The sequence below is a fragment of the Dasypus novemcinctus genome, chromosome 6 (assembly GCF_030445035.2).
Source record: "Dasypus novemcinctus isolate mDasNov1 chromosome 6, mDasNov1.1.hap2, whole genome shotgun sequence".
Taxonomy (NCBI): domain Eukaryota; kingdom Metazoa; phylum Chordata; class Mammalia; order Cingulata; family Dasypodidae; genus Dasypus; species Dasypus novemcinctus.
Genome location: NC_080678.1, coordinates 27,045,924 through 27,063,665, shown reverse-complemented (window position 1 = coordinate 27,063,665; position 17,742 = coordinate 27,045,924). Strand labels below are relative to the sequence as shown.

Sequence of the window (17,742 nt, the reverse complement as noted above, 5' to 3'; positions counted from 1 at the left end):
CTGCTTTCTGCCAATTCCCTGAAGGGGCCGCTCCCCTCTCCCCAGGCGAGCTCTTTAAGCCCCTCAGCCGAGGTGCCCGGCTCTCCGAAGGGCCGGTCCTGCCTGGGGCGCAGCGCTCCCCGGGGTCTGGAGCGGGGCGCGGGCTAGAGACCGGCGAAGGGGAGGCGCGGCTTCCCACGTGGGGGCTGACGCGGACTGCTCGGCAACGCCGGCTTGATCCTGGGGCTATAAAACGAGTCCACGGCGAGCGCGGCGGAGCAGCCGCGGCCCCGGCTTCCGTGCAGACGCCCGGCAGCCAGCGCCGTCCGGGCACCCTCCGCGCCTTCCCCCCAGCCCTGCCATCCGGCCCCAAGTCACGCAGTTCTCGGACCCCCGCCCAGCCGGCCGCGCCCCGCTCCCGCGGCGCGCCTGGCGGACGCCCAGGAGACCCCTGCCCGGGCCGTGCCCCTTGGAGGACCGTCGCCCACCTGCCGCGGCCCGCCCGAGGACGGGGGCGCCTTCATGCGGCCCCCACACCCCTCGTCCTCCCGCCGCCGCCGTTCCCGAGCTCCGCGCGCCGCGCCCCAGCCCCAGCAGGGCGCGCAACTTTGGAAGTTCCGCGGCACTCCGAGAGGCGGCAGAGGCGGCGCCCCGGCCCCGGCCCGGCCGACCCCGCGGCATCTGGGGGAAGCGAGAGTGTCGGTAATCGCTTCGGGGATGTAAGCAGAGAGACACAGGACCCCGAGCCCGCCTCAGCACCCCTCGGCTGCCTCCTGGGGTGGGGGCGGGCCCCGCACACGGTAAGACCTCTTGCTTTCGCTCAGGCTCCAGAGTCAAGATATACATTTATATACATATAAAAATATATTTATTTCCTGCCGTCCTTCCAAGTCATCAGGCCACCGATGATTTTTGCCCTCCCTTCCTGAAGAATAAATCGCTTTCTCCACCCGCGCTCCCTACTCTCTGTCTCCCGCCGCTTAGAAATAAAACTTGGCTGGGATTAGTAGCTGGGAGAAGGCGCCCACCGGAGCGTCTGAAGCGCGGTTGTTCGCGGGAGCCGGGCTTGTGGGCCGCTAGCGGGTCCCCAGCTCCGGCCCGGCCTTCCTGCGGCCCCCTCCCCATGTGAGGCGCGGCGGGGCGAGCAGGGCGCGGGAGGAAGAGGAGGACCCACGGGCACCGGGCCGGAAGGCAGCTGGCAGCAGGCCCTGGAGAGCGGGCGCCAGCGTTCATGTTCCGCCAGGAGCAGCCGCTGGCCGAGGGCAGCTTCGCGCCCATGGGCTCCCTGCAGCCGGACGCGGGCAACGCGAGCTGGAACCGGACCGAGGCCCCGGGGGGCGGCGCCCGGGCCACCCCCTACTCCCTGCAGGTGACGCTGACGCTGGTGAGCCTGGCCGGCCTGCTCATGCTGCTCACCGTGTTCGGCAACGTGCTTGTCATCATCGCGGTGTTCACCAGCCGCGCGCTAAAGGCGCCCCAGAACCTGTTCCTGGTGTCGTTGGCCTCTGCCGACATCCTGGTGGCCACGCTTGTCATCCCTTTCTCTCTGGCCAACGAGGTCATGGGCTACTGGTACTTCGGGAGTGCGTGGTGCGAGATCTACCTGGCGCTCGACGTACTCTTCTGCACGTCGTCCATCGTGCACCTGTGCGCCATCAGCCTGGACCGCTACTGGTCCATCACGCAGGCCATCGAGTACAACCTGAAGCGCACGCCGCGTCGCATCAAGGCCATCATTGTCACCGTGTGGGTCATCTCGGCCGTCATCTCCTTCCCACCGCTTATCTCCATCGAGAAGAAGGGCGGCGGCGGCGGCCGGCAGCCGGCGGAGCCGCGCTGCGAGATCAACGACCAGAAGTGGTACGTCATCTCGTCGTGCATCGGCTCCTTCTTCGCGCCCTGCCTCATCATGATCCTGGTCTACGTGCGCATCTACCAGATCGCGAAGCGCCGCACCCGCGTGCCGCCCAGCCGCCGGGGCCCGGACGCCGCCGCCGCGCCGCCGGGGGGCGCCGAGCGCAGGCCCAATGGCCTGGGCCCGGAGCGCCGCGCAGGGTCCGCGGGCGCCGAGGCCGAGCCGCTGCCGGTCCAGCTCAACGGCGCCCCCGGGGAGCCGGCGCCCGCCGGGCCACGCGGGACTGACGCTCTGGACCTGGAGGAGAGCTCGTCGTCGGAGCACGCCGAGCGGCCCCCGGGGCTCCGCCGGCCTGAGCGCGCCCCCCGGGCCAAGGCCCGGGTGAGCCAGGTGAAGCCCGGGGACAGCCTGCCGCGGCGCGGACCAGGGGCGGCCGGACCAGGGGTGGCCGGACCAGGGGTGCCGGGATCCGGGCCTGGGGAGGAGCGCGGTGGTGGCACCAAGGCGTCGCGCTGGCGCGGGCGGCAGAACCGCGAAAAGCGCTTCACGTTCGTGCTGGCCGTGGTCATCGGCGTGTTCGTGGTGTGCTGGTTCCCCTTCTTCTTCACCTACACGCTCACGGCCGTCGGCTGCTCCGTGCCGCGCACGCTCTTTAAGTTCTTCTTCTGGTTCGGCTACTGCAACAGCTCGCTGAACCCGGTCATCTACACCATCTTCAACCACGACTTCCGCCGGGCCTTCAAGAAGATCCTCTGCCGCGGGGACAGGAAGCGGATGGTGTGAGCGCTTGGCCCGCGCCCAGCTGCTGGACTCCCGCTGACCGCAGGCAGCGGGGACCCAGGGGCGCGTCCGCACAGCCGGAGCGCTCCGAACCCCGGTCCTGCCCACGCTGCGTCTCCTGCCTCTGCCTGTGCTCTGCGCCCTCCTGGCATCTGCTCTTCCCTACGAGGGAAAAGGCCTCCTGGGAGGCCCACGCGCTCCCCAGGTGCTGGGAGGGCCGCTCCTGCCCGGAGTGATCTTGCCGGGTGCTTGGGCCGCCCTTCATCAGTATTGTTTCCTAAAGACATTTTCACTCTTGCTCCCCCGAGTCCAGCGCCCACGGCACTTCAGAGCAGCCTTGGACCCCAGAGGGCGCTCGCTCGCGAAGGGTTAATGGATGGGGGTTGCCAGCCCCTACAACTCTTGGTTTTTAAACAAACGCTGCTCCGGCGGCCCTGCCAGTACTCCCCACCACCCCACTGTAAATATGCACTCTTTTCGATAGTACACGCGGGGGTCCCAGATGTCGGTTAGCAGTGGTTTTAATGCTGGAATCTTGGCCGTGGGAGAGGCCCTTGAGGCAGACACCGTGTCTCCGGTTCACTCAGCCCCTTTGCAACGCAGGCCCTTTTCTAGAATTATTACGTTCCTCTGTGTCCTTTTCACCAGCAACTGGTGACTGTCCCTTGGAGCTGGACTTGCTTCGAGATTTCTTGATGACGGAAGGTTTCTGTCCATTTCCCCTGTGCCTAACAGCATAATTGCCTTTTCCTATGTAAATATTACAGTGACGCCCCAAGACAGAAGGGGATGACTCTCTCTGCCTTACCTGGGTCCTGTGTATAAAGCCATTAACCCCCGAATCACCCCTCACCCCAAGAGGGCACTTTAAAGCCGTCTCCTCCCATTTGCCCCCTCCCTACCTCTGGGGTCACAGCTTGAAGAAGGTGTGTGTTTCTTTCTTGTATGTATGTGCGCCCCTCTCTGTGCGAAAGCGCTGACGATGGGAAACCTTTTCATCGCTGTTTTCCGACAGGAGTGGAAATTATGTGGAAGAAACGAACCTGATGCAAATTGCCCAATGTAAACAGTTTGAAAAGACAAATGGGCCTGCCAAACTGTACAGTTCCTACCCCAAGAGCTCTTAGGTATCAAAAGTGTTATCTGCCCAGCCCCACCTCCGCTTTCCTGGTTGAGTTTATGTCATTGATGAATTCCCAAAGTCAGGGCACGAGGGAGCTCGTGTTTACAGCGCATTTCATCGTGTTTTAGACTGAGACTCTTTGTCAGCACGTGTTGCTAAGGATAGTGGATTTTTTAAAATAAAAGGTTTACAGATAAAATGTGAAATAAAAACGAATTAAATGGTCCTGTCTGTTATTTGAGTTTTCAAAAACCTTAAGCCCTGGGAGCATCTCATTTTAAGTATTTTTTAAAAATTAAAAATAAACATGCGTTATAAAATACTCACCTTTAACAGCAAGAGTAACGATGAAGTTACCATTTACCAAGTGTTTCTTACCCGCTGGACATTGTGGGCAGCCCCTCACATGCATGGTCTCATTTATTTATTTATTTTTTTAAAGATTTATTTTTATTTATTAAATTTCCCAAGAACCCTATGAGGCAAGTCCTATTATTATCCCCATTTTACAAGTGAAGAAACTGAGTCTCAGAGGGCAAGTGATTTACTCAAGGTTAACAGTAAGTCAGTGGTGATAGGGCATTTGTACCCAGCTTTATCTGGTCCTGGGGTCTGTACTCTTAACCTCAGAGCTTTACCTTTCCAGAGCCATCAGCATCAACACTTTGCAGAATGCTGCCAGCAACCAGGTCTATTTGCAAAGGCTGTCCTATATACAAAGCATGGGATATATCCCGAGTGTGCAGCTATCCCAAGGTATGGAATGCACTCCAAAATGTGTCATCTACCTGAAAGTGTGATAATATACAACATGCGGTATATGCTCCAAGTATGGTACAAACACCTAAATAGAACTATATATTAGTGACTCTAATCATTGCACACATCTTTCTGGTATTTCCATAATAGCAAGTTCTACCCTGCTGTTTAGGGGGCATAAGACCCTCATCTTATGATTATGGCAATTGGGAGCTAGAAGGGACCCTAGAGGTCCAGAAATCAACCCTTTCCTTGGACAGATGAGGCAGGTCCACGAGGAAGTGGCTTACTCTGGGGTCTCACACACCCACACTGCCATGTTCAGTTAAAAAAATGGTGTACAATAATTATATAGGATGGGTGTGTAGTCAGATGCAGCATCGATGAAGAGACATTCCTCCAGCAACCGGGTATGTGGGGCAAACAAGTGACAGGTGGTGGTTTGGAGAGGGCCAGGCTGCAAACCCCACCACCCAGGTCACGGTGTGCAGACCGGCTCCGGGAGCCCCCTGGAGGCCGGTTTCCGATCTCCTCCAGGAGTTTCTGCATCCTCTGGGCAGCCCCTCATCTTTGGCCTTCCCTCACCTTCCTTAATTTCTATGTTTGGGATAAAAGAGTGTGGGGGGCGGGGGCGGGGACAGAGAGCCCTGGGAAGTGATCTGGGTGCTGAGGGCCCTGGGAGGGGAAGACAGTGGTTCTGAGGGGTTGGTTGCGCGGTGGGAAGGAGTTCCCACCATTGCTGGGTCACCTGGGCCTGGATCCAGGAGGGTGGGCAGGCTCTGGGCTCTGGTGGCCCCTGCCGGGGGGGGGCTTCGTTAACCCCATCTCGCAGCCTCTGGCGCCCAGGCTGGCTGCCTGCTTTGCTGCTGTGTCCCGTTCCGCACCCCCAGGCCAGCCTCTTCTCTTCCTCCCCACCCCTGGGTACCCATCGCCCCAAGGCAAACAGTGCCAGACAATAGGCCCGCCTGGCAGGCCCCCAGGAGCCTGGCTGGGTGTTCCAGACACCCGGGCAGACACAAACACTGCTGCTGGTGACTCTTCTGCTCTGCCAGGGAACCTGTGCTTGCCTTTACCTCCAGGGGTCCTGCTTCCTGGAAAGGGGGGAAGTGCGCTCGGTGAGCCTGTCCCCACGGTCCTTACCCCCAGGAGAGCAGCAGGGAAGCCGCAGGGGTGGTTGGGGCCTGGGGCAGTGGGAGCAGGGAGCTGGAGCCCAGGATCGAATGCTGGGTTTCTGTGTTCACAGTGGAATGTTTTGCTCATTGCTGAGGGGCCCGCAAAGGTCTGCCGTGGGGGAGGGGACTGAGGAGGTGGTATGGCAGCACTGGCAGAGAGCCTCAACAGGGGCTGATGAGACAGGGCCCTCGCCCCACAGCTCCTTTCTCGTTGTCTGATCCCAAATTGTCCAAGAAAGCCTGTCCTTGTGGCCAGGTCACCTGTTCTATGGAACTTTGGTTTGGGTGTCAAAGGCCACGGGCTTTATAGTCCTAAGTGCATCTTGCCCGGTCTACACCTGCCAAGTGGGTTGAGGTGTCCTTCCAGCCTGGGCACAAGCACAGCCTCCCTCTCCATTTTGTGTTTGGTCTCTGCTGTTCTAGGGGGCTAGAGGGGGGAATGATAGATAAAGTAGCCCAAACATGCCCCTTGCTATGATTCTACAACCAAACCCCAGGTGTCCAAGCAGAAGTGTCCTCAGAGCTCCTCGACGAACGCACAGCATTGACGAGGGGCTGGAGACCCAGAAGAGCCGGCTGCGTCCCTTGAGCCCACTCCTCCCCCTGACTCTTGGTCTGAGGCCAGGTACATCCAGCATGAATTCCAGTCTGCTATTGGATGAGATGATAAGCCCCAGAGGACCCTTCTGTCCCTGCTCTGTGCTAGGCTTCGGGAGGCAGATCTGTCCCTCTGTGCACTTGCCCCTGTGGGGGTCAGCAGAGGTTAGGGCCTGCCCTGCCCTCAGGGAGACTTAAGTTTGCCTGGGGGGCCAGGATGTGCCTGGCTGAATCAGCGTCAGGGTCGCGGAGGCAGTGAGTGCTGTGTGCTTCTGTCCTGCGGATGTGTGGCATGGTGGTTGGGGAGTAGGATGTGGGAATCGGGCTGTGTGGACTCTGGTGGAGTGGGAACGGGAGGGAAGGCAGTCTGCTTTGGTCCTGGCAGCTGAGCCCTGTGGCGCCATCCCAGCTCAGCAGCACCCAGGCCCAGGCCAGCACCTGATTATTCTACTAATTAGAATACCTCATATGCATACCTCATATGCATGAGATTTTATGGTTTGCCCAGCCCCCATTCACATCTGGTTTCTCACATAGTCTTTCTCAGTCCCATAGGGAGATGTATATTATCATTCTGACTTTCTGGATGGGCCTGAATTGCTTGTCCATGATCACATGCCACTTCTTCAACATGTTGTTGTCTTCTGGGCCTTGGCTCCTCTCGATGATGATGATGATGATGATGGTGATATTGCTCCCTGATAGTGCTGCCTCACTCTCTACCCTTGTCTTGGGCATGCTTCTGCCAGTTTGACTCAGTCCCTGGGGCCCTTCTATCAGGGTAGCATGGATGATGCCTACTCAGCTGGTCTCAGCTTTGCCCATGGGGCCTGGGCACCTCCCCATGAGTGGGGGGAGGGCCATTGGAATAAAATGGAGAAAGGGTGTAGACATATGGAGAGCTTTGATAGGTTCCACCTCCAGAACTTTGTCGTGTTGGACACTTTGTTTTCCCTTCTGTATATTCTCAGCCTTCCCACAGCACTTCCAGAAATCTTCCCTGCGCTGGGGCAGAGGGAACAGAGTTGTTGTCAGTGGGATTGGTTTCCATCTGTAGCTCAAGGTCATGTGTATGATGGTAACTTTAAGTGAAAAATCAGTCTAATTGTTATAGGCCCTGTAGTGAACATTTGTGGATTGCCCCCAGCATCCATTCCCTATTCTGGCAAAAGCCCCCCTTCCCCATCTATGTACCCATCTAGGTTTGGGGACGTCTCCCTTCCTGCCCTCAGCCCATATGCTTACTACGGGCTCCAGGGTGACAATGTGAGTGGGGCCCAAGTCAATAGTTCATCCTTGGGTCTCCCACCCTGACCACAGTGATTAAGTCATGATCTTACTCCTGAATCAGTCAGAGTCAATGAGAAACTGGAAGTCTTTTGCTGGAATTGTTGGGAGAGAGGTAGATGTTGTTTTCCACTGGACCAGCTGTGTCCATCCATCACCTAGAACCACACAGTAGACAGGAGAGCCCTAAAAGAGGGAAAGAAATAGAGTATTAATGACATATATTAAGCCCTTGGTTCAGATGTGTCTGAAGTGACACCTACCTCTAGACTTTTTTTTCTTTTAATTTCATAAGTTTTTCTTTAATTAAGCCATTCTGAGTTTGGTTTTCTGTTACTTGCAACTCAGAAAGTCCAGATAGAAGCATCCCTGTGACCTTTTGGTCAAAGTCGTCACCTCATCGATATTCTCAAAGGTCATATGCATTTGAAGTGAGCTTAGTTGTTTTCCTCCTTTTGTCAGGGGCTTCTTGGCCTTCACATTATTGTCACCTCTCTGATTCAAATTGTGCAGGCTTTGCTCTTGGGTTTTTACAGCCTTAAATAGTCTTTTGAACTTGTTCAGGTCCATTGTTCAAGATCAGAAAGCCACAAGCCATATGCTATGCTATGTCAGCCATCACATAGAGGGTTGCTTGGTATAACTTCTTGGATTAGTTAGGAGGAACTTTTAGTCATACTGTGATTCCTGGAATTCTTTTATTCTATTTGGTAGGAGGTAGAAGACTCCTCGTCACCTGGGCTTTCAGTCCCCAGGCCCAGTTCACCCTTCATTTGTTTCCAAATAGGGCAGAAATATTATGTTCTCCCAACTTTCTGGCAGGCAAAGAGCACAACACAGTCATCATCACCAAAGGTAACTGAATCTGTGGCCTAAATTCTAACTGTCCCCGACAGGAGTTGTTGCCACCCAGTGGTTTATTTCATAGCTAAACCTTCTAGGGAATGGTTTCAGAGGTTGTTGGAATGTGCATGCATTTTTGTGTGTTGCATTTTTAAGACTTCTGCAATTTACTTGGCAAGAAGTGAAAGCAGATGAGGTCCTTTGGGTTGGCAGCTTTCTGCACTTACCTTCTGCTTCTTTTGACAGCCTTATGAAAGTTCAGCCTTCACATCTATGTAATAGTGATTGGACATTGGTCCCTGAAAATGCCCAGTCTTTCTTTGTTTCGAGGAGGTTCCAGGGATGAAACCCAGGACCTCATACATTGTTGGGAAGCAGGTGCTCAACCACATGAGCCACATCCACGCCCCCCTTAGCCTTTGTAAGTCAGCTGTGCGTGAACATGATCCAGTGAAAAATGAAGGAGCAGCATTTGGCCAAGAGTTTGAGTGCTGGGACCTCCAGACCTGTGCTCTTTACAGACTGTGATTTGAGGAAGAGAGGAATACCTGAAAACCACATAGCTTTCTTCTTCCCAAGCTCAGCTGCAGTATCACCAACCCTGCATATTCTTTTCCTATCTATGATCTTTCTGGGCAGCTTAATTGCTTAATTATACTAAGTGGGAAGATATGTCCAGATCCTCAGCTTGCCTTATTATGTTGTTGTTGTTATTATTATCTTGTCTATTTAAGTTCCCCGCTTCCATGGCTCATTAACTAGTTGGAAACTACTGGGTGGGCCAAGACTGAGTGCCAGCCTTGCTCACCTGCCACCTGGTGTCTATCACAGTGTCCTGTCTTTGGCATCACTCTGTTTACCCTGAGCTCTGGCTGCCATGGGGTGGGAGGGAAGAGTTTGGGTGTGGGAGGAGAGTTGAGTGTGGGAGGGAGGGTACAGGAGGGGTGGCCTGGAGGGAGGGGAAGTAGCTAGAATGGGAAGAAGACTAAACACCTGCTCCGTTGTATGAGATATGTTCTCACCATGTGCCCCTTTGGCTCTGCCCCAGCTGCCCTGAGCCCTCAGTAGGGCTGGAGGTGGAGCTGGGCACTTGGAAGCAGAAGCAACTGCAGCCACTCCAGGGTAAATCAGCCGTTGATTGGGGCCTGTTTTAGTTTCCTAGCTGCTAGAACCAAGACCATACAATGGGTTGGCTTAACAACAGGAATTCAAAGGCTAGAGGGCTGGCTTCCTCCTTGGGGCAGTATCTCCAGGTGACCAGCAGTCTTGGGGCTCCTTGGCTTTCCCGCCACATGGAGTGCACACAGGGAAGTCTTCCCTTTCTCTTCCTGGCTCTGTTGACTGCCAGCTTCTGACTGCTCCTCGTGGCCTCTTCTGTTTTCCAATCCAATTTCCTTTGTTTGTAAGAATTTCAGCCATTTTGGTTTAAGACCCACCCTCATTTAGTTTGGGCACCCCTTAATAACATTTTCGAAGGTCCTAATTACAAATGGGTTCACACCCACAGACCAGGGGTTGTACCTGAACCTGCCTTTTGTGGGGGGACAGGATTCAACCCCCTGCCCCTGAGCAACCCTCTTAGGTGGTCTGTGATCTAACCCGTGGGGTGTGAGTGGCCAGTGGTCAAAGAGTTGTGGGCAGAGGGCTCGTATCTGCCCTTCCTGCCTAGAGAGAATGGACAGCACCTGGAGCTGGTCCTTTGTGCCTGCAGCCTCTCCTTGGATCTCACCCATACAGGAATCCTGAAGAACCCAGCCCTGCTCTGAAAGCAGCTGTGCTGAAGTGGGTCTTTATCCCCGATGCCTCCCCCTGCCTGCCAGCTGCGCCTCCCTGGAACCACTCCTGCCCCCAGGCCACCATGCTCGGTTGACAGGGGGGAGAAACTGGCAGCTCAGCAGAGGAGTGGACCCCTCCCCCCAACCTGAGGTGGCCTGGGGGCTTCTTGGATATTGAGACCCCAGTCTTGCCTATGAGCATGTGTGTGTGCATGCGTGTGCACGTGTGTGCGTGTGAGTGCGCATGTGTGTATGCATGCATGTGTGTGTGTATATGAGAGAGAAGGAGACAGAGAGGCTGATTTTAAGACTGGACAGGAATAGGGGGCAGAGGACAAGTGGAAAATCCCAGAAAGCACTTCCTGCCTGCTCCCTGTCCTGCCTTCAGCCCTGCGGGTGCTGCCTGATCTGGGTATGGGAGGCTGGGGAGAGAGTCGAGTCCAGGAGCCTAAGATGCCAGGACTTCTCACTTCCAGGAGTGAGCAGTCTACTTTGAGGAGAGGAAACCAATGCCCCTCAGCTCCCTCGTGGCTACCACGTGTGTGGACCTGTAGAGGCAGCTGGGCCTGGGCCCTGTGCCGAGCCCCTGGGGCCATGGCAACAGGCCCTGATCCTCCCACAGTCCATCTGTATGCCCTGAGCATGGCTCTGCCCCTTTCCCCACCTCAACTTCCTCATCTGTAAAATGGGTATCCTACCGCCCACACCCACAGGTAAATGCAGTGAACCCCCAGGTAAGGAAGCATTTTGCAAAATGCAGTGCTCTGTGCCGACGTGGCTCATGGTGGAGCCCGAGAACCTCACACTGAAGTGCCATGTGTCTGCAGTGGGAAGGGGTATCCCAGCAGGGCTGTTTGGTCCCCACAAGAGTCTTGGGATTTTGTCCTCTTGTATTGACCATGGGAAACGAGGCGCCCAGTTGGGCTTGGGGGTGCTGAGTGTAGGTGCCTGAAGCACCTGGAAAAAATACTGAGCCACCAGGGTCTCTGTGGCTCAGATGACCCAGTTGCTTAGCCCTGGTCTCAGCTGGTTCTTTTCAGAATGAGACAGGAAGGACTGGGTCCGTAGGCCTTCAAGCTTGATGTTTTATGGAGGTGGCATTTGGGGCCTCAGAAGAAAACCAGCCCTCTGGCATTGTCTCAGTCTCAGCAGCCCCTAAAAATACGACGTGATGTGGCTAATGAGAAAGCACAACAGGCCTGGCTCAGCATGACCTAATATAGCCTGGCATTTGAGCCCGAACCAGGACGTCAATGGGGACTGGTAATTGAAAACACAAGATGTCTCTCTGATGGGACGGCAGGGAGCTTGCTGGGACCTCTCAGGCGGGGCTCCCCCTGGGGATCTGAGCAGAGCCCCTGGGGGCTCTCCTGGATTTCCCAGGCTGGGTGGGGTTGCGGCCTGCCTGGAGCACCCTTTCCCAAGCCTCTGGCCCGCTCTCTGGCTAGCTGGCCAGCAGCAGGTTGCCCAGCCCAGTTAGCTCCTGCGGGGAGGAGCCGTGGGCTCAGTGCCACCAGGGGTCACAAATTCCATCGCCTGACCTCTTGGAAAGCAGCGTGGACCCGCCTCCCCTGCCCCCAGCCCTGTGAATGCCCTGGCTGGCCTGGTTTGGCCCTATATGGATTCTCTGGGCGTCTCTGTGTGGGGCCTCCCACCTCAAACAGCCGACTGACGCCAGCCCCCAGTGTGGAAGTGTCCCCGGGGGCAATGATAAAGGAGCTGTCCCGCTTCTTCCTCCCTCCTCCTGTGTGGACGCCGCTGTCTCAGGGTCAGTGGCAAGCGGAAGGATTTGGCTTCTGCTCTGTGTTGACTTGTGGCATGGGTTTGGGAGGAGGAGGGGGCAGAACGTGGGAGGGGAGGGGCAAGGCTGGCCAAGGGGATGGTCTTCCTAGGGCTGCCGCATGGGGGGACCAACTTGTTCCTGTTTGCCTGGAACTTTCCTGGTTTTATCTCTGAAGTCCTGAATCCCAGGATCTGAGCCTTGTGTGACCAGAGGTGGTGGGTCACCATATTGCCTTAACACCCCTAAAACCTGCTCCTCACGGGGTCCAGGGAGCTCAACCAAGGTGACATGGTTGCCAGCTGGCAAAGCTAAGACTCAAGTGCAGGACATCTGACCCCAAGTCCAGGGCTCCTTGCCCCCAAGCTGCATTTCTCAGGTCTTCCACTGAGCTTGGCCAATTCTCTTGATCTTTCCCCAGGATGGAGGTGGTGGTGAAAGAGCAGAAAGAGGGAGGGGGGGGGCTGAACTGGTCACCCCCCGGGGAATCGTACAGTAGATCCTTGTGATCCACTCAGGCCCAAGAGGGGAAAGACTCAGTCCCTCCCTTAAGATTCCCTACCACTCTGATTAGAAAAATGCAGCAGGCTCCCCTGGGGGTGGGGTGGTGCCTGCTCAGGTGCCAGTCTATGCCACTTGCGAACATACCAGGGGACAATCGATAAAGGGCATGGCTTATCAAGACTGCTTTACTTCCTTTAAGGAATTCATTCATTCAACAAATATTTACTGAATATGTCTTCTTAAACATGTTGTTCCTTCTGCTGGAACACATTGTTCCCCTCTCCTTTCCCCCCCCAATCCCTGCATCCATCCATTCCTTAGGTCTCAGATTAGTATACAATATTTAAGGAACACTTGGTAGGAAGCAGGCACTATTGTCGGCACTTTGTGCAGAGTAATTCACTTAATCCCCCTAATGACCTTATGGCGCTATTACACCCATTTTAAAGATGGGGTAACCGAGTGGCTAATGGGCTTGCCCCAGGCCACACTGCTCAGAACTCCCTTGACTGCTCGGCTGGGGTGTAGCCTGCCCTGGCCTTCCTTGGAAGGAGGCTTTGCTGACCATCCCCCGCCTCCCTGCTCCCTGTCCTAATTTTGATGGGAACAAACTGATTTTCTTCTTTATGACTAATGCTTTCCCCCCCATTTTAAAAATTAGGACAGTTGTAGGTTTACAGAAAAACCATGGAGCTAGTACAGTTTCCATACCCCCCATACACACATAGCTTTCACTATGAACATTTTGTGATAGTTTGGTACTTTTCTTACAATTGATGAAACAATATTGCTGTAATTGTACTACTAACTATGTAACCTGTAGTTTACATTGTGTTGCTATGTTTGATTTTTATTCTGATAACCTATATCCAACCACTGATTTTTAAACACTAAAACAAATTTGGATATTTTTTGGGGTAGAATGAGGTTTTTCTTGAATTCTTAAGATAAAACTGAGATTCTGAAGAAATCCGGGACTTGTAGTGGTGTCTGTAGGCAAGCCTTGAATTTCAGCCCCCGCCCCCTCCAGTCCCCACCCCTTGCCCCCCACAATGGGTTGCAAATTTTCCTCTGCTGTTGGGGGTGCTTTGGTGAAAAAGTATGGCAAATGCTGCTGGGAGCAGCCGCTGGAACTCAGAGGAGAGGGCCCCTGCAGGGAGGAGCACTGCCCAGGAAAGGCCCCGGGATGGGGCAGGGGCTGCCACTCTCTTCCAGCTCCAGTTGCTCCTGGGAGCTGGGTGAGCAACTGTCACTTCGAATGGCTTGAATGGCTTTGAGCGCGGCAGTAGCTGTTGAAATCAACGCTTCAAAGCCACATTTTGAAGCACCACTTCAGCCTCTTGGAAAACCTCACACTATTTTTAGCCTCTTTAGCTCAAGAAAATGCTGTCTCTTTTCCTCCCCACAAGCCAATTCATTGTTGATCCTGCCCTGGTCTTAAAAGCCTGGACTCTTTTAGTTCAGTGAGGGAGTGAGCTAACCAGTGCAGGGTGGAGTTCTTCTAGCCATTTCTATGTTCATGGCTCATGTCACGTGCTCATATGGGAAAAGTCAAGGCCTGTGCCCTAACCCTAACCCTGACCACCCTGCCTTCACGTTTTATGGACGGGATTCTTCTCGACGGGACAGACGAGAATGAATGAATGTCAGGAATCAGGGTTCCAGGTGCCTGAAGTTGGCGCTGGACATCGACCGTAATTATTTCAGAAAGGTTTTCCAGGGAGAAGAGGAACCAGTGCCTTCCAGAGCAGCGGGGAGCAGAGAGGTGTGGACAGGGAGGGTGTGTTCTCCACGAGGAGTTCACTCTGTGTTCACAGGGGCGCTGGGGAAGGCAGGGGTGGCACAGCCTTAGCAGTCTGCACGGTGCTTTTCTCACCTCCATCTCTGGTGAAGCCGTCAGCAGTCCTGGGACGTGGGGCGGGCGAGGGCATCGCCCTTGGCATTTTACAATTGACGAAGCCGAGGTGGGAGCGGGGGTGGGAAGGCTGGTCCAGGGCTCTGCGGGGTTAGGAGATGGCAGGGCCGGGACTGGTGTCCATGACCAGAGGACCGTAGTGACCGGTGTGTGAGTTCAGACAAACTTGGGTCTGTATCCTGGTTTCTCCATTTCTGGATCTGCATAGTCACTTATCTTCTCTGAGCCTCAGTTTCTTCAGCTGTAAAATGGGGATAATAATACCTAATCACAGGTTGAACAAAACGCGATGTTGAATTGGGGAGTGCTCAGGGCCTGGCACTGTTGGTAATATGAGCAATGTTACTATTTCTAACGTACCATGTTTCTATTGGTCTCGCTCCATCTCCCCTCCACCCCCACCCAGGGTCCTCCTATCTTTGGACATGCTGCTGAGGAAGCTGGGTGCGGGCCACCAGTTCCTTCAGTATTTGTGGCTGAGGCAGGAGCCCAGCTGCCCTGGATGGCTCCATGCTCTGTTCTGGAGACAGCCTCGCCCCCTCAGCAGCCTGCTGTGGCCTGGGCACTGACCAGGTCCCATCTGAGCAGACACTGGCATTTGAGGGTCTGTGAGTTTTAAGGAAGGGAATGAGCTGGGCTTTGGTCCCTGAACAATACTAAGGGCTAGGCGGCTGGGCAATGGCCTGGAGCTCCACCTGCACGGGACACCGACACCTCCCTGGAAATGAATATGCTCGGAGAATTATACTTACCTGGGTTGCTTTTAGAGCCAGTTCTAGGAAGCTGGAAGATTGTGTGATGTGTCCTGTTCTGTCAGGGACATGTGCTAATGTTTTAGACATCGAGAGAGGTTCAATTATTTGCATAGAAAAAGGCCGGGACTCGGGAATAATTTTGGGAAGGAGAAAGAATTTATTTATGACCAGCGGGCTCGGAGCTTCTCATTCGAAATCCAAGCCCCAAATAGAATTTTGGGTACTTTTTATACAGACGATATAAGGGTGGGGAGTCAAATGGTGCTTTTATGAAAGAAAACGACTTTTCTTTGTTAGTTGTTTGTCTGAGTACCAGATAGGTTTTGAATTAACATCTTGCCCACATTCCATCTGGATGCAACTTTGAATACACATTCATTCTACATCCTTTTTGAACAATTAAAGCCTATAGGGCCTATATCACTTAATTGGATTTCTAGGCACACTTGGATGCAGAATTAGATAAATTTGAATTCATGCACAGGTTATATTACTAAGACACAGGATGGTCCCTAATCAGGGTTGGAAACAACCTGGTGAAGGGTTTTTAGTTTGCTGTGGTCACTTGCAAGTTTGGAGCCAGAGCCAGAGAATTGTTTGGGGCAGCGGTGGAGAGGCTAAAGATGAGCACCCAGGTGCCCTCTGATCTCTGAATTCAGGGGTGATATTATTTGAGGGGGGCTTAATTATTGGCCATCCCTGCTCAGTGCCTGTGTGGGCAGATAGAACTCCGGTCCAAATCATCATGGAGAGTGCTCGGGAGTGACCCAGGGAACCCCTTTCCCAGGGACACGTGTGTCTTCTTTCTTGAGTCTGGGCAGAAGCAGGAAGGCTGGCAAGAGAGAAGGTGGGAAAATAACAGGCGTGTGACTGTCCTACTTTTAAACCATCCTCCGGGGGTGTCCAGCTGTGTTGCGTGAGCTAGGGATGCGGGTGTTAGGCAGGCAGGGTGGGGACTCCGTGGGTGGCTGCCCAGCTGCTGGGCCGACCTGACCACACCAGGAGGAACCAAACCCCGTCAGGAGTCCAGGGAGCTCAGGGGGTGGGGTGGTGGGCAGGGCAAATGAGTGGGCTTCATTGGGACCGCTGACCCAGCGGCAAAGCAGAAAGGATGGGCAACTGGGTCAGTCTGGCCTGAATCCTCAGGAACCTGCCTGTAGTCCCGTAGGCAAGTGAGGTGACCGTGGGCTGAAGGTTTGACTGAGCTCTGCTCCTCATGGGCCCCTTCAGGTTTTACTGCTCAGTTCACAGCAACCTCCTGCCTCCCAATAAGAGTGAGCCAAAGCTCAAGGCCCCTTGCCCTCCCCGAGGCTCAGAGGGCCAACCAGCTGGACATCCAGCTTCTTTCACCAGGAGACTCCCTGGAGACAGCGAGGCCCCCGGCTGTTGAGGCCCCCCTCCCCCACCATGTTCCAGGGGCTCTATTAGGTGGCTCTTAGCAGGCAGGGTCTTTAGTCCTCCCAACAAACCTGTGAAGCCAGTGTAAGATTCTCCCTTCTACAGAGGACAGAGGGAGCCGAGGCTCCGACTCAGGTATCAGCCTAGACTTGGCCAGGACTCCTGCCTGGTCTGGGAGGGGCTCCCATGGGTCTTTTACAGCTTTAACGCCAATCACATGAGGTTTCTGCCCTGAGATGTGGCTCTGCCTGCTGGCTCAGGGCGGTGTCGGGGGATAGCGCCTTCTCTATGAGTTAGGGCACTTCAGACTCACTCATGTGGGCTGGTTTTTGGTGTGGGGAGCTGGGTTCCGATCGCTAGCGTGGGGACGGGCTCTCAGCCTGTTTGGACTAGCTGCCTGGGATGTCGTGCAAATTGGTAGTTGTCTACTGGGCCCTGTGAGGGGAGGGAGAGGCTGCAGAGAGAGATGGGATGGGACCCCTGCTCAAAGGCACCTTGCAGCCCATTCCAGAGTGGGGGCCAGTGTCACTTCCCTTCTGCTTCTTGGGGTGAAGGGAGAGGCGTGTGAAAGACAGGCAGCCCCTGGGCAAAGGTCAAGTGCAGAGAAGGAAGGATCAAAATTCCATCGTGGTATTTGCTTGACCCTTTTCCTTTCCAAGGGCCATGGGGACTGGCAGCTAGAGTGCGGTGCCTGGATCTCCCACAGAGCTGAGCCGGGCTTTCACCCTGGCATTCTTGACCGCGAGAGGGGATGGGCGCTGGTCAGGTCCCACCCCTTTCCCAGCCAGGGGCACACTTGCTTTTGTTGGGCCAGACTAGGAATATTGGTGCCCCACCCCACTGGGAAACTAACTAGATGTGGTTTTTTGTTATTTTGTTTTTTTTTTTTGTTTACACTGGACTCTGCATCTCCCTTCTCCTCCTGCAGGGGAAAGCGGAAATTGGAAGGCAGTAACAAGGCCTTGAAAATTACTTATAATTTCCAAGTGTATGGTGGAGAGAGTGACAGGTTTACAATGATCACTGTGTGATTCTGCTGTTCTGTGGGAAAATTAAGCCTGAGGTCCCTTTTTGAAAAATAGCACTTTCTCAAGGTAGCAAACTGGATGCTTCCCCCGCCAACTTCTTATATTTATTTTGAATATTACTTCTCAGGAGGAACCTTTACATTACACTTAACTAACTGATGCTGCTTGGTTTGGACTAATATGAGGCTTTAT

General features: G+C 54.6%; 1 protein-coding gene across 1 annotated transcript; it reads left to right on the top strand.

Annotated features, from left to right (window-relative positions):
* Nucleotides 1–267: 267 nt before the first annotated feature.
* Nucleotides 268–3,962, top strand: ADRA2A (adrenoceptor alpha 2A). The gene has a single exon (XM_023583037.3). It carries the CDS (start codon nucleotides 1,211–1,213, stop codon nucleotides 2,615–2,617), a length of 1,407 nt encoding a protein of 468 aa, XP_023438805.1. The 5' UTR covers nucleotides 268–1,210; the 3' UTR covers nucleotides 2,618–3,962.
* The last annotated feature ends 13,780 nt before the right edge of the window (nucleotides 3,963–17,742 follow it).

Coding starts and splice junctions, on each gene's coding strand:
- ADRA2A (XM_023583037.3), top strand. CDS start 1,211: ATGTTCCGCCAGGAGCAGCCGCTGGCCGAGGGCAGCTTCGCGCCCATG.